Source organism: Balaenoptera physalus (assembly GCF_965194825.1).
Source record: "Balaenoptera physalus genome assembly, chromosome: 16".
NCBI lineage: Eukaryota > Metazoa > Chordata > Mammalia > Artiodactyla > Balaenopteridae > Balaenoptera > Balaenoptera physalus.
In genome coordinates, this window is record NC_138898.1 from 29,702,940 (window position 1) to 29,723,749 (window position 20,810).

The 20,810-nt window shown below is 41.8% G+C and overlaps 1 protein-coding gene across 1 annotated transcript in view; it reads left to right on the forward strand.

Moving 5' to 3' along the window:
- Positions 1–6,068: 6,068 nt before the first annotated feature.
- Positions 6,069–20,810, forward strand: part of TMC2 (transmembrane channel like 2) — an 88,682-nt gene continuing 73,940 nt past the window's right edge. Inside the window, exon 1 of the mRNA XM_082428579.1 lies at positions 6,069–6,122. Within this exon, the coding sequence (XP_082284705.1) occupies positions 6,095–6,122 (28 nt within the window). The 5' untranslated portion in view covers positions 6,069–6,094. The remainder of the gene's footprint in view (positions 6,123–20,810) is intronic.

Sequence of the window (20,810 nt, forward strand, 5' to 3'; positions counted from 1 at the left end):
TTACAGGAAAGAGGCTTCATTCAGCCTCCATGACCTTCCCTGAGTTCCAACGAGCAGATTCAAGCAGTTGTTAATTAGGGAAGGGAGGGGATGCGAGACCAGGGAGGAACAAACAGTCAAGAGAAACAACAGTGCAGCCTTGGGACAGGGTCCTGGTGCCCCATCAGGGGAGACACACAATATCTGTGAGCTCTTTCCCAGATACTGACACCCCCACCAGGTGAGAGACGTTAACGGTTAACAAAGGTGTGCTGCCCACATCCAGACCCCAGACGGGTTGGAACCAGAAGGTTGATGATGCTGACTCTCACTTACCTCATCCCCAGCCAATCAGAATAATGTCCATGAGCTGATCACGCCCTCTTTGAACCATTACTATAAAATTTCTCACTACCCTCTCCAAGTGGGGACACGCAGTTTTGAGGGCATTAGCCCGCTGTGGCCCCCTTGGCCTGGCAAAGCAATAAAGCTATTCTTTTCTACTTCACCCAAAATTCTGTCTCCGAGATTTAATTTAGCATCAGGGTACAGAGGCTGGATTCAGCTTCAGAGACTGGTTTGGATGGATGCAAATGACCAAAACTTGTGTGTGTGGCTGACCACCTGGGAAGGAGCACTCTGGGTGCTTCTGATGGTGAGCCTTCTGTGTCTGTGAAGCTTTCAGAAATAGGCAGCAGAATGAGCTCTCCCCAAAGCCAGTGTGTATGTGAGTGAAAAGAGCAGCTTAAAGAGGGAGTGAGCTCCCCATCCCTGGAGGTATTGGACTCATGCCCACAAGAACTCCACTGTCCTCTAGCAGGAGGGAGACAAGGAGAAATCGGTATGGTGGGACATGAAGCCCATGCAGCAGGGCAGCAGGAGGGGGACTGCAGGTGACCCCGAGACTCCCTGGTGTGGCTCCACCTGCTCTAACAAGGTTCTCCCCTGGTTGGGAAGAGTGCTACCCACAGCCTAAGAAACATCACTTCGAAGTGGAGAAGCCACTCTGACTGGGCTCGGCTGCAGCTTTTTGGAAGAGCTGTTCTTGGACTTCGGCTTGGGTTGAGTCCAGGTGCTTCCCTGCTGACAGGTGAGCAGAGTTTCTTGGCTGACCTGGCACTGGCCTTGGGATCTTCCTATAACAAGGAAGAGATAAGCCCTCTTTGCACAGCTGCCAAGGGCACAGAGGGGCATGGATAGAGAACATGGAGTGAGGGGAGGTGAACAAGGCCCAGTAGGGCCCGGAGCATGAAGCAGTCACCTCCCATGTGTGGGCAGTGGGATGTGCTCTCCATCTACTGGAGTTCTCTGGCCTGTGCAGGCTCCTTTACCTGCCTTCATCCATTTATCCCTCACAAGTCCCAGAAGGGGTCCTCTTATCCCCAGTTTCCAGATGAGGAAACAGAGGCTCAGGAAGGATAAATAACATGTGTAAGTGATCTTGGAGAGACAGCAATGAGCGGTGGCTTGAAGTGAGATCTTAGTCCCCTGCCCAGGAATTGGACCTGGGCAGCCTGGATGAAAACCAGGAATCCTAGCCACTAGTCCACCAGGGGCTAGAGGCTAGAAGCAAAATTCCCCTGGCCCTTGCCCCCAGTGAAAAATGCATTTCTCAAGGAGGCAAAAACTGTAAAAACAGGTATAAAGTTTATTATTAGAGACACAGCACAAGTGGGAGAGCACACAGAGAAACAGTTTGTTTAGTTAAGACAGAAGCAAGGCAGAGATGCACCTGTAGAGAAAGGATGTGGGCATCCTCCCTCATGAGGAGCTTAGTAAAGAAGGGGTTAAGTCATTTATACAGGGCAGTTCTTCTGGGTCTTTGTTTACCTTTGGCCAATTATCTGGTTTCTGTTTCCACACCTGCCCTGCCCTAGGACCCTCCCCAACATGCATGCACAACTTTTTTCCAAGATGGATTACAGCCTAGAGGCCTATGGGACGGCCTTGGTATCACCTATTCTGGGGTGGTGTCCCCTCCTTTTTAACCCCTGAGGAGCCTTCCTGCACATGTGCAGTGTCTCCCTTGCCCCAAGGATGGGAAATATGGGACCTCTTGATCCTTTACTCAAACAGGGTTTAGCCCCTCTCTGTTCCTGCCATGACTGTTATCTTAAAGTGTCCTCAGGAGACAAAGCCTGGCTCTCTGCCCTGTTTCCCATCCAAGTACTAACCAGGCCCGACCCTGCTTAGCTTCCAAGATCAGACGAGATCGAATGCATTCAGGATGGTATGGCCGTAGACTAAAAGTTATGTTTTATGCAGCAGACATACTGAGGACTTCAAGCCCGGAGGCAGCATCTCACGTAACCCTGAGAAAACTGCTCTGAGGAGGCGAGTGGGGTGCCAGACTATATAGGAGTATTGCAACAAAGGTCAGGTAGTCTGAACATCAAAAGATTATTGTTAATTAAAGAAAACCAGATATCTCAAGTTAAGGAATTTAGTGCTTTTCTATGTAGGGGAAGATGCAACGATCTGGGCTCACTGAAATCATTCCTTTGATATGCACCTCAGCTATCTGGGGCCAGTATCCTGTGTTTTCTCATCCTGAGTTCCCTCAGGCTCACTGCTGGGAGTGGCTGCAGTCCCCATGATGGCTGCTAGATGGCAGGTATTCTTTGTTTCTTTCCTGAGTTCCCTCAGGAACTCACGAGCTCAGCGTTGGAGGGCTACAATCACTGATGACTGTGACATCCTTTGTTTATTGATATGGCAGGCAATATTTTATTTCTCAAAGTGGTGCTGGGAAAACTGGACAGCTACATGTAAAAGAATGAAATTAGAACTTTCTCTAACACCACATGCAAAAATAAACTCAAAATGGATTAAAGATCTAAATATAAGACCAGAAACCATAAAACTCCTAGGGGAAAACATAGGCAGAACACTCTGACATAAATCATAGCAATATTTTTTTAGATCTGTCTCTTAAAGCAGAGGAAATAAAAAAAAAAAAAACTAAACTAATGGGACCTAATTAAACTTAAAACCTTTTGCACTGCAAAGGAAACCATCAACAAAATGAAAAGACAAACTACAGAATGGGAGAAAATATTTCCAAATGATATGACTGATAGGGGGTTAATATCCAAAATATATAAACTGCTCATACAACTCAACAACAACAACAAAACAAATAACTCGATTAAAAAATGGACAGAAGACCTGAACAGACATGTTTCCAGAGAGGACATGCAGATGGCCAACAGGCACATGAAAAGATGCTTAGCATCGCTAATCCTCAGGGAAATGCAAATCAAATCACCATGAGATATCACTTCACACCTGTCAAAATGGGTATCATCAAAAGAATACAAACAACAAATGTTGGCAAGGATGTGGGAAAAAGGGAACCCTCATACACTGTTGGTGAGAATGTAAATTGGTGCAGCCACTGTGGAAAACAGTATGGAGGTTTCTCAAAAAACTAAAAATAAAACTACCATATGACCCAGCAATTCCACTCCTGGGTATTTATCTTAAAGAAACAAAAACACTAATTCAAAAAGATACATGTACCCCAATGTCCATCACAGCATTATTTACAACTGCCAAGATATGAAAGTAACCTAAGTGTCCAACAACAGATGAATGGACAAAGAAGATGTGGTATATATATATACAACGGAATACTACTCAACCATAAAACAAATGAAATTTTGCCATTTGCAGCAACATGGATGGACTTGGAGGGATGCTAAGTGAAATAAGTCGAACAGAAATATATATAAGTCAGATATATGATATCACTTATATGTGGAATCTAAAAAACACAACAAATGTGAATATAACAGAAAAAGAAACAGACTCACAGATATAGAGAACAAATTAGTGGTTACCAGTGTGGAGAGGGAAGCGGCGAGGGGCAATATAAGGGTAAGGGATTAAGCAGTACAAACTATTGTATATAAAATGAGCTACAAGGAAATATTGTACAACACAGGGAATACAGCCAATATTTTACAATAACTGTAAGTGGAGCATAACCTTTAAAATTGTGAATCAGTGTATTGTGCACCTGTAACATATAATATTGTACATCAACTATATTTCAATTAAAAAAAGAAAAGAAAATGTCCGTGACTCCTACTGGGGACAAAATCACACATTTTTTGAGGGAAATGCTAAATTTCAGTTAAAGGCTAGAAAAAATGAAGACGTAATGTTTTCCCCCATTCCTGTTCACAGACCCACAAAATTCCATCCATGACGCTCAGAGTGCCAGGGAAGCCAGGTTAAGAACAGGGGACGCTGAGGGCTGTGATTACCTTTCAGAGGGTTCCTCTGAAAGTCTGGTCATGGTTTTCAGTGCAGCCAAATCTGCCTTTTTCGAAACCAGGCAGCAGTGGAAAGAGCTGGTGAGTGAGCAGGTATAGTGGGAGCAGGAACAGTTCATCAAAGTGGGCTCAGGACTCCTGCATCAGGATTCAGACCAGGACTCATGTGAATGCCCAGTGGTAGCCCGGGAATCTGCATTTTAAATAGAAGCCCTGATGATAACTTTCACAAACATCCTAGGATTTCCCTGGTGCCTGTCCCAACCAGTGACTCAAGACAGAAGGAAAGAACCCTGGGATGATCCTCACACCTCCCCTGGCAGGAGTGCAAGTGGCATCATTGCCGGGAGATGAGCCAGCAGCTTCTGGCCCCTCCAGGGCCCCTCGTGTGTAAGTGATGCCTGAAACATGAGGCCACACCGCCTCTTTGCCAGGAAACCTGAGCAGAGGAGTGTGCAGCTGGATTGAAGGGCTGGAAACTCACCGCCTCCTGCCCTGCCTCTCTCCCACACTTCACCCGCCTCCACATTCAATCTCAAACAAGCCAAGGAGCACTGGCTGCCAGGAAAGGAGGCCGGCCACCATGAGGGCCTCAAAACACCCTGGGCCGAAGGTGTGCGTGGATGAGCGAGACTTGTGAGCCAGCCTGGGGACCAAGCGAGCCCTGCTGACCATGAGCTGCCAGCTAAAGGGCCTTGGGGAGGAAGGTGAGTTTATCCTCATCTCTGCCCACTCCCAGGTTTCCTGGGCAGCAGGGGATGGGGAAACAGACAGCGCCTTCGAGGCGCAGGGACACAGGTTTGAGTGCAGGGCCTGCCACTTGCTGGCTGAGCAGCTTCAGTCTGGTTATCCAAGCTCTCCCTGCCTCATCTATGAACTGAAGGCAGCCATGGCCCCGTTGCACGGCTGTTGGAGGGATTAAAAACGACCTGCCCTGTGCCTGCGTTAACACTGAGCGGCAGAAGCCATCAGAGCCCGCGGGGCTCTTTCAGCCGCCCCTGTCTTGGTTAGAGTCACCTTTCCTTAGCAATCCCTTCCACAGATTTCTCTATCTGTCTGTCCGGGGTTGTGGAGATGTTCTGACCTCATGACTTTCCAGGGTGTCAAAGAAATGTCAGGACTGGGAACTCTGGAGCTTGTTGAGTTAAATAGCTGGAGCCTGGTTCCCTCTGAGGTGTTGTAAACCCTCTGAGGGTCCCCACAGTGAGATGGGGCAGTGCAGGGAAGGGGACTTTCCAGAGGGCAGTGGATCAGCCCTGTTGCATCTCTTACAGGAGGAGGTGGCGCGCGGGGGCGGGCGAGGAGCAGCCCTCCCGGCACAGGTGAGATGGGGTAAGGTGTCCTGGGGAGCCCCAAGGCCCAGCCACCCACCCAGCCTTCTCTTCCATTCTCCTGCTTCCCTCCCTCCCTCCCTTTCACCTTAAGGAGCCCTCCCAATGCAGGTAGTTTAACTGGGGAGGAGGCTGAATGCTGCTCAGAGAGGGCCTGCCCTCAGCCACAGGAGTCAAGGGAGAGGCCCAGAGTTAGTGACACTGAGCTGAGCCTCAGGGAGCAGTGAACATTCGCCAGCCTGGGAGGTCGGGCCGTCGTTCCAGGCAGCTGGTAGGAGGTGGAGCCAGAGCTCACACTCAGGCCACCTGACTCCAGAGGGCACACCCTTACCCTCCACAAAATACCAGCAGTGGTGGGTCACCTTCCCATCGGGAATGCAGACACAGCTCCCCTGTGAGCCAGTGAAGGCTTTACCTGGAGGGGGCGACCTGCTGCACAAGGAGCTGAAGAGCCAGCGGAAGTAACGGGGGAAGACCATCCACTGCCAGGAGGGCAGGAGCCACATGAACGGTCGGGCATCCTGCACTTCAGGTCAGGAGACATGTGGTCACGGTGCCCTTCTCTCCTCCTCGCATCCCAGGCAGGGCCCTGCTTATAGGTGAGGAAGCAGAATCTCAGGAGGTGATGGACTTCTTGGTGGGCGTGGGGGTGCTGGGAGAGATCCTCTTACCTCATTCTGAGAAGGACTTGTCCTGACCCCATGCTGGCACACGGTACGTGGAGGAGCTGGCCCCAGGATCCACCCCCTCTGCCCCCTCTGCCCGGCCCTTCCTCTTGCACCTACTGCTCCCCCACTGCCAGGGTTCTGAGCCCTTGGGGAAGCAGCCCCATGATGCGGGGTGTGGGGGGGCACCCAAGAGCAAGATGTGCAGAGGAGCCAGGGCTCTTGGGCAGGCGGGAGGAGCCATGGAGGCACCACTGGCATCTCAACACTCCTTCCTATCCCAGAGCTGCCCCATGGCCACTGTCCCTCCTCCCCACCCCCCCTGCCTCTGCATCCAGTCCTCACATCTCTCCAGAGTCTTGGGAGTGAGTGTGAGAAAGTGCACGGTGCTCAGTGGGGCTGGACGAGGACCTGTCCTCGAGGAGGGTCAGCTCCCTTGGTGACACTGTGTGTAGGATGCTGGGTCTGGTCCTCCACATTCCATTTCCCTGCTGTCTTCCAGGTGCTGTCCCATCTGCACCCATCCTGACTCCCCGTCCGCCACCCCTGAAGGGGTGGGCCTTGTGGGGGTCACCTGTGGGCGAATGGTCCTTGAGCAGGACTGAAATGGAAAGTCATTTTGCCTAAAACACAAACCTTTTTCTACTGAAATATGCCACGTTACACACCCCTCCTCCCCCCCCTTGCCATCTTCCCTTCTGCATAGAAAAGAGGAAGTGAGTCAAAATTTTAACTTCAGGGACCCAAATGGTCAAGGGATGCAGTGAAGTTCAATAATGGGAATCCGCTAAATGAACTGGAGTACAATTACATAAAGATTTCCATTTTAAATCTCCTGTGGAGTCACCTCTGAGGGGCCTAAATCCTATACCTTCAGCTTATGTTCTACAAGAAGGAAAAAAATGTCTGAGAATGCAAAGTTTGTTTCTCAAAATAATTACAATTTTTTATTCCATTAGTTGAAAAGGAGGATCAGAATTCTCCCTCCTCTTGTATCATTTGGTGAACATACTTAACTGTTAAGAGTTGGAGGGTGAGCCAGACACACTGGGTCTTCCAGCTTCTCTATTTTCCTTTCAGCCTATTTTTCGCTCTGAATTTTCTGACTTGAGTCAGGTGCATAAACGTGAGGAAGCCTGTTAAGTGTAAACGAGTGCATTCGGGACTTGGAAGTCTTCCTAATGTGACAGCTGCCTTCCTAGCTCCTAAATTATGCATTACGTGGAGTCTGTTGAAAACTGACTATGAAAGAAAAACTAAAAAAGCAGCTTGCTTTCTGTGTAAAAGAGGTTGGGGAAGATTGAAAGGGAAATTCTGGCTTGCTTTCCACATTCCACATGAATTCCATTCAGTTGGGAAATGAGATTACAACAGGAATTACAGCTTGGAAAAAATATGCGAACCACCAAGTTACATCTACAGTGCTTGGAAGAATGCCTGGTACAGTTCATTACCAAAGAGAAAACTGTTTCTTAGCTGACTGAGGATACACAGTTCAAAAGAGGTTACAAATGTATATTGCCTTTCTTACTCAGTCTTGTCAAGCAATATGGAACTGGTCTTTGATGACCATGAGACCCTTCTCCTTAATCCCTTGCCCACCCTCTCTGTTCCTCTGCTCTCTCTGAGAGCCTAGCTCAGTTCTAGAGCTCTTCCCTGGGATCACGGCTGTGATGGCACACACTTTTTCACACTTGCTCCCATGGCTTTGGAGGAAGGAGATTTGTTTCTGGCCAAAGCCTTTCAGACCATGGGAAAGAGCATCTGTAGCACAAACCCATCTTTCATGGCTAATACTGAACAGCTTCCTAACTTGGATGAGTTATTATCACACTTAAATAATTTGTTGTTACATTGTCTTACCAAAACCCTCTTCCCATAGGAGGTGAGAAGGAGAAGACGTTAGGGTAGGAGTGGGTGAAGAAAACCTACCCTGCCACACATGCAATCACCTGTCTTTGAGTCTGTAACTAGCACTCAGTACTTTTCAGTGTACTTACACCAGGTGTCTCATCAGACCCTGCAGTCATCGCAGCGATTGGAAACCAAGTCCCAAAGACATGGAGATTGTTAATGGTGGAGTCAGACCCTTGCTTGATGCCTCTTCTTGCCTTCACAACAAGTGAAGCAACCACAACAAACATGCTCATATAGTCTGCCCCACAGTGACTGGGAACCACTGTCCCCACCCTCAACAGCCTCTTCAATGCTGCTAGCATCATCCTTTGATGCAGATCACATCCGGTCGATGCTCCAGTATTACACTCTCTCCCTCCAGATTTCCCCCTGCCCCCCAAGGGTATGCACTGCTCTCTGGGCAACTTCCTCTCTCCATGCTCCCTGCCCCAGCACCAACCACACCCGAGACTCGACTCTGCCCTGGTCACCCATGCCCCAGACCTCTTGGCATTTCCACTGGAGCCCTTCAAGCCCCCATTTCCTTTGCCCAGAATCCCCCCACCTCACTACCACCACTACCCCTCTCTATCTCCACCCCTTTCTTCTCTTGCCAAACTCATGTTCATCCTTTAAGACTCAGAGGAAACATCAGTTCTTTGTGAAGCATTTCCAACCATCCCAACCATAATTCATCACTCTCCCTCTGTAGTTCCAAGATCTTTTTTTCTTTAGTCCACCTTTCATTCCTTCTTTTAAAAAAAAAAAAATGTTTATCTAAGTTATTGCAAGAGCTGGCTCCCTAAGTATCACCAACACAGCCTGTTGATAAGACAAAGCCGATTTATTGCTTACAGCAAGCTAAGTCTTGACAATATCTCAGAGAGGGGAAGGTAAGTCAGAATTTATTAAGAAATGAAAGTTTGATTTAGGATAGGACTTTCAAAGTGATGGCTTGATTAGGATTGGGTAAGAATCACAATATAGCAATCCACAATAAACAGCAAGGTCAGGATTTTGAAGCAAAGCATTGAAAAAAATCTTAGGGAGCAAATTAGAGTCTGTTATGCTTTCCATTGCAGAGCTGATGGGTCTTTGGGAAAATTCTGTAATGAGCAATCATTTGCTGGTCAGGAGATTCCTGGAAAAATAAAGTCATGCTAATGAAGACAGAGGCATAGCACAACATCATCTTCATATAGACACTAAGGTGTAATTGGGCTTCTCCATGTCCAGGCTGAATGTGGGGAAATGGCTTCAGTTCTCAGTTCGTCTTTGTGGTCATTCTTCATCCTGAGCTGAAGGACTGACCATCAATATCTGAGAGTATCAATTCAGATCTTCACTGCTGTTTGAGGTGTCATAATCGCATGTCAATTGTCTGCTGAAAAGTTGTTTCTGCTGGTGGTCCTTTCAACCTGTGTATCAACCTGTGTATCAGGTTTTCCAGTTCTTTTTGATGGATGACCCTTTGCTGGATCATTTGACGCACAGCAGCTGTGTAATAGAATTCAAAACTCTGGAGATCACACATCTGAACAAGGGAATGCAGACAAATACTAAGAGGATTATGACCAGAGTTTACATAGCCCACTTTTCAGCCAGGAGCCAGGAGTGCCCAGACTGAACAAGAAAACAGATCTCATGCCCAATCTGAGGTGTCGACAGAACTACATATGGGGTCATTAGACATATTACCCAGTTTTATGATATCTTCATTTACTACCTGGATCTTTTTAGTAATGTTAAAGATCTCTGAGAGGTCTGCAGGAATGTGAGTACAACATTCTTCCCCTGAAACAACTCATATTACCCTTGAGAGGTCAATATTATATCTAAAGCAGCTCTGTTCTGAACCTCTAAGGAAATATATTCTACGGCCTTAGTGGCATTGCCTGAGTCCGACTGCTTTTTTCTCTCAATCATAAGGTTCACCCTACTATCTGGGCCTCTTGTAAAGTATGAAATGAAGAGTCCTGAGGAGAGAAGAAAGAAATCCAGAATTCCCCTAGAGTAGTTAGGGTTTCAGTTCTGGAATCAGGTCCAGTTTTTCTCCTTTTTCAATGAAACTATCTGCTGATCTCTTTTTCCTAGAGGACAAACCAATGGGCCAAAATGGAGCCTGGGTAATGTCAGAGGCAATCTTGAGAGTCGGTATTAGTATACCAACGTAATAAGTTCCTGTCCAATTTGTGGGTAGTAGCTAGCAGGCTTCTGTTCCAGATTCAATACCAGTCATTGAGGGCCACCAGTGACCTGGTTTTGGCCAACTGATTTCTTACAAGGAACTGGGACCGAGGGAAGCTGGTTGGCTCCCAAGGCTCCTTTTTGCCAGTTCATGGGTGAATTGTAGCTGTGTATTAGAGTCATACCAAGGAGTGATTAAGGATGCAAACAGCAATATTAGAAACAAGGATTATAAGTAACACAGTTAAAAGTAGCCTTAAGTGAGTGAGAGGATAGAAGATAGGTAAAAGAATAGAAAACAGAGGAATACAGATCGTAAAGTAACAATCTGTGGTCTTGTTCTGTGGATCTTGGGCTCAGCTGTATACATCCAAAGGCTGTCTGCTTCAGGGTGGCTCCTAAGAACCCTCAGCCTGAGGTCACCAGTAGGGACAACCAGTTATTTGAGGATGGTTTATGTCTCTTTAGGTGAAGGACATGAATTCAAGAATCAACCTGCTTAAGCATTTCACTGCTGTGCTAGTTGTTAACAGTACCTGACAGAGTCCTTCCAGTCAGGGTTCTGAGACAGTACTTTGCTGAAGACAAAAACTCTGGCCTACAGCTGAGGTTTCAAGGAAGCTTTGGGGTAAAACAAATAGTATCTGTAGGTAACAGGGACTTAAATTGGCTGTGGTTAACTTATTACTGATAACTGTCAAAAGTGAAATATTTCGTAACGGTAATGAAATTGACAAGGAAGTTTAGTTGTTTCTGTAGCACACAAAACAAACACAATTAAGGCGATCTAAAAGTTTTGAACAGAATGTCTATAATAATTAAGCATGTCTTTATAGACAATGAACATTATATCAGATTTATAAAGATGGTTAAACAGATAAAGATATCTTGAGGGATAAAACAATTTTAAAAAGACATATACATAATATACCAAAACATACCAAGCATGTAAGAAAAATATATCAAGACTATATCAAGTAAAGAGATTCGGTAGATCTGGAGTAGGTCCTAAGTATGCGTATGTTAATAAAACTCCATAGGTAAGTTTGATGTTCATCTCCAGTTGAACAGCACTGGCCTTAAAAATGCTAGATTCAAATTTTAAAAGATTGTTATCAAATAAACATTTTAAATGATAACTGAATTATGACTGATAATTATAGTGCTGCCTAACATGAGAAAATCATCATCAGGACTCTGATAAATAGAAACCAATCCTGGCAGCAAAGGCATTGAAAAATCTCTAGGAGCAGCCCATAGAGCATACAATTGCTGAAATATTTAACATTTGACCTATAGCAGTTTAACCTAGAAAAGGCTAAGCATCTCTTCTGATTTGACACCACTTCCCATGAAACTCCAACAGTAACATATCAAATAACCCTAATTGCTTCTGGCACCTCTCTTTTTTAAGAGGTGGAAAAACAAATCTTTGTGACTTCCCAAGGCTCTCTAGGAAATCACAAAGAAAGTTTTAGATACAAAAGATATTCTGAAAGTTATTTTACTTCATTTTACACTTACGAGTCAATCTTAGAAACAAAAATGAAATCAAAATTTTTCAGATTTGATGGGAATTCCCTGGCGATCCAGTGGTTAGGACTTGGCGCTTTCACTGCAGTGGCCTGGGTTCAATCCCTGGTTGGGGAACTGAGATCCTGCCAGCCATGCAGCATGGCCAAAAAAAAAAAAGCATTCAGATTTGAACACAAGATAGGATCATGGATGCCTCAGAAACAATATTTGGCTACTCATTTGAAAGTGACAAAAAAACTTTAAAAAATATACTTAGAGGGTAACATGATCACCTACCAAGAACTTCATAAGTGAGGAAGCTTTGTTTTCCTAAATAACCAAAGCCATAATAAAGCCAACACAAAACACAAAAAATTATTGTGGGAAGACTCAGAATCTTTGCTATATAAGCAGATAAACGATGGGGGTGCTTTATATCGTAAATGAAGGCAACTAACAGTAAACTATAAAAATAAACAGAAACAAGCCCATCAAAACTGAGCAGATTTTGTTAGGATTTTAACAGGTTTCATAGCTTCTCAGACTCATTATTTATTCATCTATAATCCAAGGCCAGTAAAATTCCCTTTCCATGAACCTTCTGCTATTTTCTATATCCTTTCAGGTTTTGTCCTTCACCATGCTCCATTCACTCTGCAACAGCCTGTCATTTCATTTTAGGACAAACCTATTCCTTTTCCCTTAACAAAAACACATTTTTTACTTTGTATACAAAGTTGTGCCTTTCTGTCAAGACTAATCATAGTAGAGTCTCACTGAATTATAACCCTTAACTAAAGGAACTTCTATCTCACAGAATAAGCTGGGAAGATGGATAATTGTCAGCTGTCACACATCAGCATTTTAGACTAGCAGAACACATGAGTACACATAACACAACTTTCTGCAAACAAACACAACCCACACATAATTTTTCAAAGGGACAGAAATGTACATGTTCATTTACAGATGCAAGGGTATTACTTCTAGGTAGCATATTTTTAAAAAAGAAGCAAAAGGATACAAACAAAATCTTGCTTAGTAATCAATGTTTCAGAATTTAATCTTACTTAGAAATGATCTAGGCATCCAATGAATACCATTAACTCAATTTAGTATCAGTCCAAAGTTTCAAGATACCTATAAATCTTGGAAATTAATCTTGCAGCTGGAATACTATAAAACATAAATATTATGGAAATCAAATGTTCAGAATGATGAATCAATTTAATTAAGCACAAATGTATGTATTTCATAATCTTAAACATTAAGTAGAAGTATCACTAGCATATTTAATCAATGAACCTATAGAAGTTTAGGATACCTAAGTAGAATAAAAGTATAATCTTGTGTTGTATTTAATGCTGAAAAATCAGAGAAGGCATGTTTCTTTTTATTAAACCAGACATAATAAACTAGTTCATTTGCCAAATTTTTACCAAATTTCTATGATTTTTTGGAATATTTAAGTTATATAAACACATTGATATCTTATAAACCAATCAAATGAGCTCCTTTAATCTTTAGAGAAACTTCTCCTTGAGATGTCCCTTGGAGCATCTCATTGATCAATGATTTCATTTTTTAATAGATTTTATCTTTTAGAATAATTTTAGATTTACAGGAAAATTGCACAGAATATACAGAGTTCCCATATATAATCTTCTTTCCTCCTCTCACCCCAGCTTTCCCTGTTATTAACATCTTGCATTAGTGTGTTATATTTGTTACAATTGATGAACCAATATTGATGCATTATTATTAACTGAAGTCTACAGTTTACATTAGGGTTCACTCCTTGTGTTGTACATTCTATGGGGTTTTTTCCTTTTTTTAAAATTGAGGTATAAAAAAATCTATGGGTTTTAACAAATCCACCATTACAGTATCATACAGAATAATGTGCCTTAAAAGTGTCCCTCTCCTTTCCCCTGCCCTCCTGGCAACCACTGATCTTTTATCGTCGCCATAGTTTTGCCTTTTCCAGAAGGTCATATGGTTGCAATCATACAGTATGTAGCCTTTTCAAACTGTCTTCTTTCAGTTAGGAATATGAATTGAAGTTTCCTCCTTGTTTTTTTGTTTTTTTTTTGGCCGTGCTGCATGGCATGCAGGACAGATCCCCCACCAGGGATCAAACCCACGCCCCCTGGAGTGGAAGCGTGGAGTCTTAACCACTGGACCGCCAGGGAGGTCTCGGTTCTGCCATGTTTTTTCATGGCTTGATAGCTCATTTCATTTTAACACTGAGTAATATTCCACTGTCTGTATGTATCACAGCTTGTTTATGCAGTCACCCATTGAAGGACATCTTGGTTGCTTCCAATTTTTGGCAAATATAAATAAAGCTGATATAAATATTTTTAGGTTTTTTTTGTGTGGACCTAAGTTTTCAATTCATTTGGGTAAACACTTAGGAGTACAATTGCTGCATCTTAGGGTAAACCTATGTTGAGCATTTTAAGAAACTGCCAAACTGTCTTTCAAAGTGGCTGTACAATTTTGTATTCCTATTAGCAATAAATGATAGTTGTGGCCGTTCTACATCCTCACCAGCAATTGGTGCTGTTAGTCTACTGAATTTTAGTCATTCTGGTAGCTGTGTAGTAGTATCTTCTTGTTTTAATTCGCAGTTCCCTGATGACATGTGATAACATCTTTTCATATGCTTATCTCCTATCTGTATATTTTCTTTGGTTAAGTATCTGTTCAGATATTTTGTCCACTTTTTTTATTGAGTTTTTCTTACTGTTGAGTTTTAATAGTTCTTTGTATGTTTGTGTACAAGTTCTTTGTTGAATATGTGTTTTACAAATATTTTCTTCCAGCATATGGCTTGTATTTTCATTTTCTTCTTAACAGTGTCTTTTGCAGAGCAAAGCTTTTAAATTTTAATAAAGTCCAACTTATCAAATTTTTCTTTCACAGATCATGCTTTAGGTGTTTTATCTAAAAAGTTTTTTCAAAACCCAAGATCACTTAGATTTTCTCTTATGTTATCTACTAAGAGTTTTATAGTTTTGCATTTTACATTTAGATCTATGATTCATTTTGAGTTTATTTTTTTGAAAGGTATAAGGTCTGTGTCTAGATTTTTTTTTTCTTGACATATGATGTGATGTCCAGTTGTTCCAGTACCATTTGCTGAATTGCCTTTCCTCCTTTGTCAAAGATCAGTTGGCTATATTTGTGTGAGTCTACTCCTGGGCTCTCTATTCTGGTCCATTGATCTATTTGTCTATTCTTTCACTGATATCACACTGCCTTGTTACTGTAGCTTTATAGTAAGTCTTGAAGTTGGGTAATGTCAGTCCTTCAACCTTGTTCTTCTCTTATGTTGGCTCTCCTGGATCTTTTGCTATTCCATATAAACTTTAGAATAAATTTATCAAAATTCACAAAATGACTCATTGAGATTTTGATTGGGACTGTGTTGAATCTACTGATGAAATTGGGAAGAGTTGACATCTCAGTAATATTGAGGTTTCTTATCCATGAACATAAAATAGCTCTCCATTTATTCAGATATTTGATTTCTTTCATCAGAGTTTTGTAGTTTTCCTCATATAGACCTTACATAGTTTGTTAGATTTATACCTAAGTATTTCATTTTTTGGTACTAATGTAAATGATGTTTTGTTTTTAATTTCAATTCCGATTTTCTCATTGCTGGTATATAGGACTTTGGCATGTTAAATTTTTTTTTAAAGCAGCAATAAATATTTATCATTGCATACAGTTTCTGTGGGTCAGAAATCTGAGGATGGTTAGCGATATGGTTCTGAATCCTGATCTCTCAAGAGGGAGTGGGTGAGATGGTGGCTGGGGCTGCAGTCTCATCTGAAGGCTTGGCTAGGGCTGGAGGATCTGCTCCAGTCACATGGCTGTTGGCAAGATGATGCTGAGGCATCAATGGCAGGAGGCCTCAGTTCCTCCCCACATCGACATCCCCCTAGGGCTGCTTGAGCTTTCTCACAACATGGTGGCCGGCTTCCCTCAGAGCAAATGAGCCGGTTGCTTGGGGGTTCCTCCCATCTTCCTGGGCATCAAGGTCCCCCACCAGCATCCGGAAGGCACCCTAGTTGTGGGGAGATGCAAACTCCACATCTTCCCACACAGCCATCTTGACTCGCCCCCCCACCGCCACCCACCGCGGCACATTAGTTTTGCATTCTGCAGCCTTGCTATAATCGCTTTTTAGTTCTAGGAGGGTTTTTTGTGGATTCGTTGAGATTTTCTACATAGATAATAATATAATCTGTAAACAAAGACAGTTTTATTTCTTCCTTTCCAATCAGTATACCTTTTATTTCTTTTTCTTGTTTTATTGCATTAGCTGGGACTTCCAGTAAAATGTTGAATAGGTAAGAGGGAACATCCACATGTTGTTCCCAGTCTGAGGGGGAAAGCATATAGTTTCTCACCATTAACTGTGATATTAGCTGTAGGTTTTTTGTAAAAATTCTTTATCAGGTTGAGGAAGTTCCCATCTACTTTTAGTTTGCCGAGAGGTTTTATTATGAATGGGTGTTGTATTTTTTCAAATGCTTTATCTGAATCTATTGATATGATCATATTATATTTTGTCATTACCATGTTGATATGATGGATTATATTAATTGATTTTCTAATATTGAATCAGTCTTGCATACCTGGAATAAATCCCACTTGGTTGTGGTATGTTTTCTTCATATATATATTTTTGTTTTGTTTTGTTTTTTCTTTTGCCATGCCATGCAGCTTGTGAAATCTCAGTTCGTTGACCATGGATTGAACCCTGGCCATGGCAGTGAAAGCCTGGAATCCTAACGACTAGGCCACCAAGGAACTCTTAATTTGCTAATGTTTTATTGAGGATGTTCATATCTATGTTCATGAGGGATATTGATCTGTAATTTTCCTTCTGTGTAATGTTTTTGTCTAGTTTTGGTATTAGGGTAATGCGAGCTTCATAAAATGAGTTGGGAAGTATTCCCTAATAGAAATTTTATGGAAGAGATTGTAAAGAAATTATATTTCTTGTTTAAACATTTGGTGGAATTCACTAGTGAAACCATCTGGGCCTGGTTTTGGGTTTGTTTGGTTGGTTTTTGGCTTGGGTTTTTTTGTTTGTTTGTTTGTTTAAGATTAATTGTTGATTCAATTTCTTAAATAGATATAGGCCTATTCAAATTACCTATTTTTTTCTTGTCTAAGTTTTGGTAAATTGTGTCTTTCTAGGAATTTGTCTATTTCATCCAAGCTGTCAGATTTATAAGCATCAAGTTTTTCATAATATTCCTTTACTACCCTTTTAAAGTCCATGGATAATAGTGATGACTACTCTTTCATTTCTGATATTAGAAATTTGTGTTTTCTCACTTTTTTTCCTTGGTTTGCCAGACTAGAGGTTTATCAATATTACTGCTCTTTAAAAAAAAAAAAAGCTTTTGGTTTCATATTTTCTCCATTGCTTTCCTGTTTTAAATTTCATTGACGTCTTGTTCTAATTTTCATTATTTCTTTTCTTCTGCTTACTTTGGATTTAATTTGCTCTTCTATTCTAGTTTCACAAGGTGGAAGCTTAGATTATAGATTTTTAAGTGTCTTCTAATGTATGTATTCAGTACTACAATTTCTCTCTAAGCACTCCTTTTGCTGCATCCACAAATTTTGATAAGTTTTATTTTCATTTAAATTTAATTCAAAGTATTTTAAAATTTCTCTTGAGACTTCTTTGTCCCATGTGTTATTTAAAAATGTTGTTCCATCTTCAAATATTTTGGTATTTTCCAGTTATTTTTCTGTTACAGATTTCTAGTTTAATTCCATTGTGATCTTACCTCATACTTTGAATAATTTCTATTCTTTTAAATTTGTTAACATGTTTATGGGCCAGAATGTTGTCTATCTTGGTGAATGTTCCACGTGAGCTCAAGAAGAATGTATGTTCTGCTGTTGTTGGATGAAGTGTTTTATAAATGTCAATTAGATCCAGTTGATTGACGGTGCTGTTCAGTTCAATTATGTCCTTACTGATTTTCTGCCTACTGTATCTTTCAATTACTGATAGAGGTATGTTGAAGTCTTCAACTATAGTAGTGGATTTGTCCATTTCTCCTTGCAGTTTTATCAGATTTTTGCCTCACATATTTTAGTGCTCTGTTGTTAGGTGCATACATATGAAAGATTATTTTGTCTTCTTGGAGAAATGACCTCTTTATCATTATGTAATGCCCTACTTTATCCCAGGTAATTTTCCTTGCTTTGAAATCTGTTTGTCTGAAATTAGTACAGTTACCCTAGCTTTCTTTTGGTTAGTGTTAGCATGATATTGTTTTCTCCATCCCTTTACTTCTAGTCTATATGTGTCTTTATATTTAAAGTAGATTTCTTTTTTTTTTTTAATTTAAATAAATTTATTTTATTTATTTATCTTTGGCTGCGTTGGGTCTTCGTTGCTGTGTGCGGGCTTTCTCTGGTTGCGTCGAGCGGGGGCTACTCTTCGTTGCGGTGGGCGGGCTTCTCATTGCGGTGGCTTCTCTTGTTGCAGAGCATGGGTTCTAGGTGTGCAGGCTTCAGTAGTTGTGGCATGCGGGCTCAGTAGTTGTGGCTTGTGGGCTGTAGAGCACAGACTCAGTAGTTGTGGCGCACGGGCTTAGTTGCTCCACGGCATGTGGGATCTTCCAGGACCAGGGCTCAAACCCGTGTCCCCTGCACTGCCAGGCGGATTCTTAACCACTGCGACGCCAGGGAAGCCCCCAGAGCTTTCTGAAGTTGTAGCCATTTTCAGAGAGCGTAGACTGCACAGCTGCCTCGAGAGAACTTGACTGAATGGAGAAATCGCCGACGCGAGACAACCGAGCGTGCCTAAAGTAGATTTCTTGTAGACAACATATAGTTGTCTTTTTTTATCCACTTTGACAATCTCTGTCTTTAATTGCTTCATTTAGACCATTGACATTTAAAGTGATTATTGATATAGTTGGATTAATATTTACCATATTTGTTGCTGTTTTCTATTCACTGCCCTTGTTTTTTGTTCCTATTCTTGTCTTCCACTCTTGTTCTGTGTTTTGTGGTTTTGATTGAGCATATTATATGATTCCAATTTCTCTCCTTTTTTAGCATATTATACTAAATACTACATTTTCACTTTTTTTAGTGGTTGCCCCAGAGTTTACAGTATACATTAACAACTAAGCCAAGTCCACTTTCAAGTAACACTATACCTCTTCATGGGTAGTGCAGGTACTTTATAACAGAGTGTTCCCAATTCCTCCTTCCCATCCCTTTAACATTGCTGTCATTCATTTCACTTATCCATTAGCTATAGTCATCTAATATATTGTTGTTATTATTATTTTAAAACTCTTATCTGTTAGATTAAGAGTTAGAAACATAAAAGATTTTATATGCCATTTGTTTGTTCCTTCTTGAATGCTCTTTCTTTATGTATATCCAAGTTTCTGACCTACATCATTTTCCTTCTCTCTGAAGAACTTATCATCTCTTTCAAGGCAAGTCTAGTCAATTTTTGTTTGTCTCAGAAAGTCTTTATTTCTCCTTTATGTTTGAAGAATAATTTTGCTGGATACAAAGTTCTAGACTATGGGGTGTGTTTTTTTTCCTTTCAGCACTTTAAAATATTCCACTTCACTCTCTTCTTGCTTGTGTGGTTTCTGAAGAGAAATCATATAATTCTTATCCTTGTTTCTCTAGAGGTAAAATGAGCTTTTTTCTTCCCCCTTCTGTCTTCCTTCAAGATTTTTTCTCTGTCTTTGATTCTCTGTAATTTTAATACAATATACTAGGTGGAGATTTTTTGACATTTGTCCTTGTTGGTGTTCTCTGAGCTTCCTGGATCTGTGGTTTGGTGGCTGTCATTGATTTTAGACAATTTTCAGCCATTATTACTTCAAATATTTCTTCTATTCCTTTCTCTCTTTCTTCTCCTTCTGGTATCCCCATTACTCTATGTTACACATTTTGTAATTGTCTCACAGTTCTTTAGATATTTTGTTCTATCTTTTTATCCTTTTTTCTATTTGCTTTTCAGTTTGGGAAGTTTCTATTGACATATCTTCCACTCTACTGATTCTTTACTTGACTATGATCAGTCTACTAATGAGCCCATCAAAGGCATTCTTCTTTTCTGTTACAGTGTTTTTGGTTTCTATCATTTCCTTTCAATTCTTCTCTAGAGTTTCAATCTCTCTGCTTACACTACCCATCTGTTTTTGTATGTTGTCCACCTTTTCCATTAGCTCTGTTAGCATATTAATCATAGTTATTTTAAATTTTTGGTCTGATAATTCCAGAACCTCTGCCAGAGGACTCAATTTCCTTTAGTGTCCTTGTTCTTGTCTCTCCTGTTGTTTTGAGTTTCCCTAGGAACTCCTTTTTTTTTTTGAGTCTGAGCCTTGCAGTTCTTTCTGTTGTCATCCCCTGTTATTATACTGGAGTCCTGTTTATGTGGTGGTGAAGTATGGGGCAGGAGAAGTGCTATAATCCTATGACTAGATTTCAGTCTTTAGTGAGCCTGTTCCTCTAGGCTGTGACCTTCACAAGAGCTTCTCAGCCTTCTCCCCCCAGCCTTTGGTGACACAAGAAGTCTAGAGGTGGCTGGAGTGGGGGTATTTCCATTCCTCCAGGTCAATAAAGCTGGTAAACTCTGGTCAGTTAGGCTCACTCTGGTAAAATAGTTTCCCTGGAGCATAGGTGTAAAGGAAAAACTCTGGTTTTTTTCTTTCCCACATAGGGAAAAACCCAGTTCTTCCCTACTGTGAGTTTCTTCCCTATGTGTCTCCTTTACTACTCACACAGAACACTTCACTTCTGATATTTCTTGTCACCAAATGTATGGAAGTTTTCCCTTACAACAATGTGACACTAGCTGGGTGTCCCACAGTATAAGTCAATTCTGACGCTACCTACTCAGACCCCACAGGCTTATTTCCCCAAGACTGCAACCTACC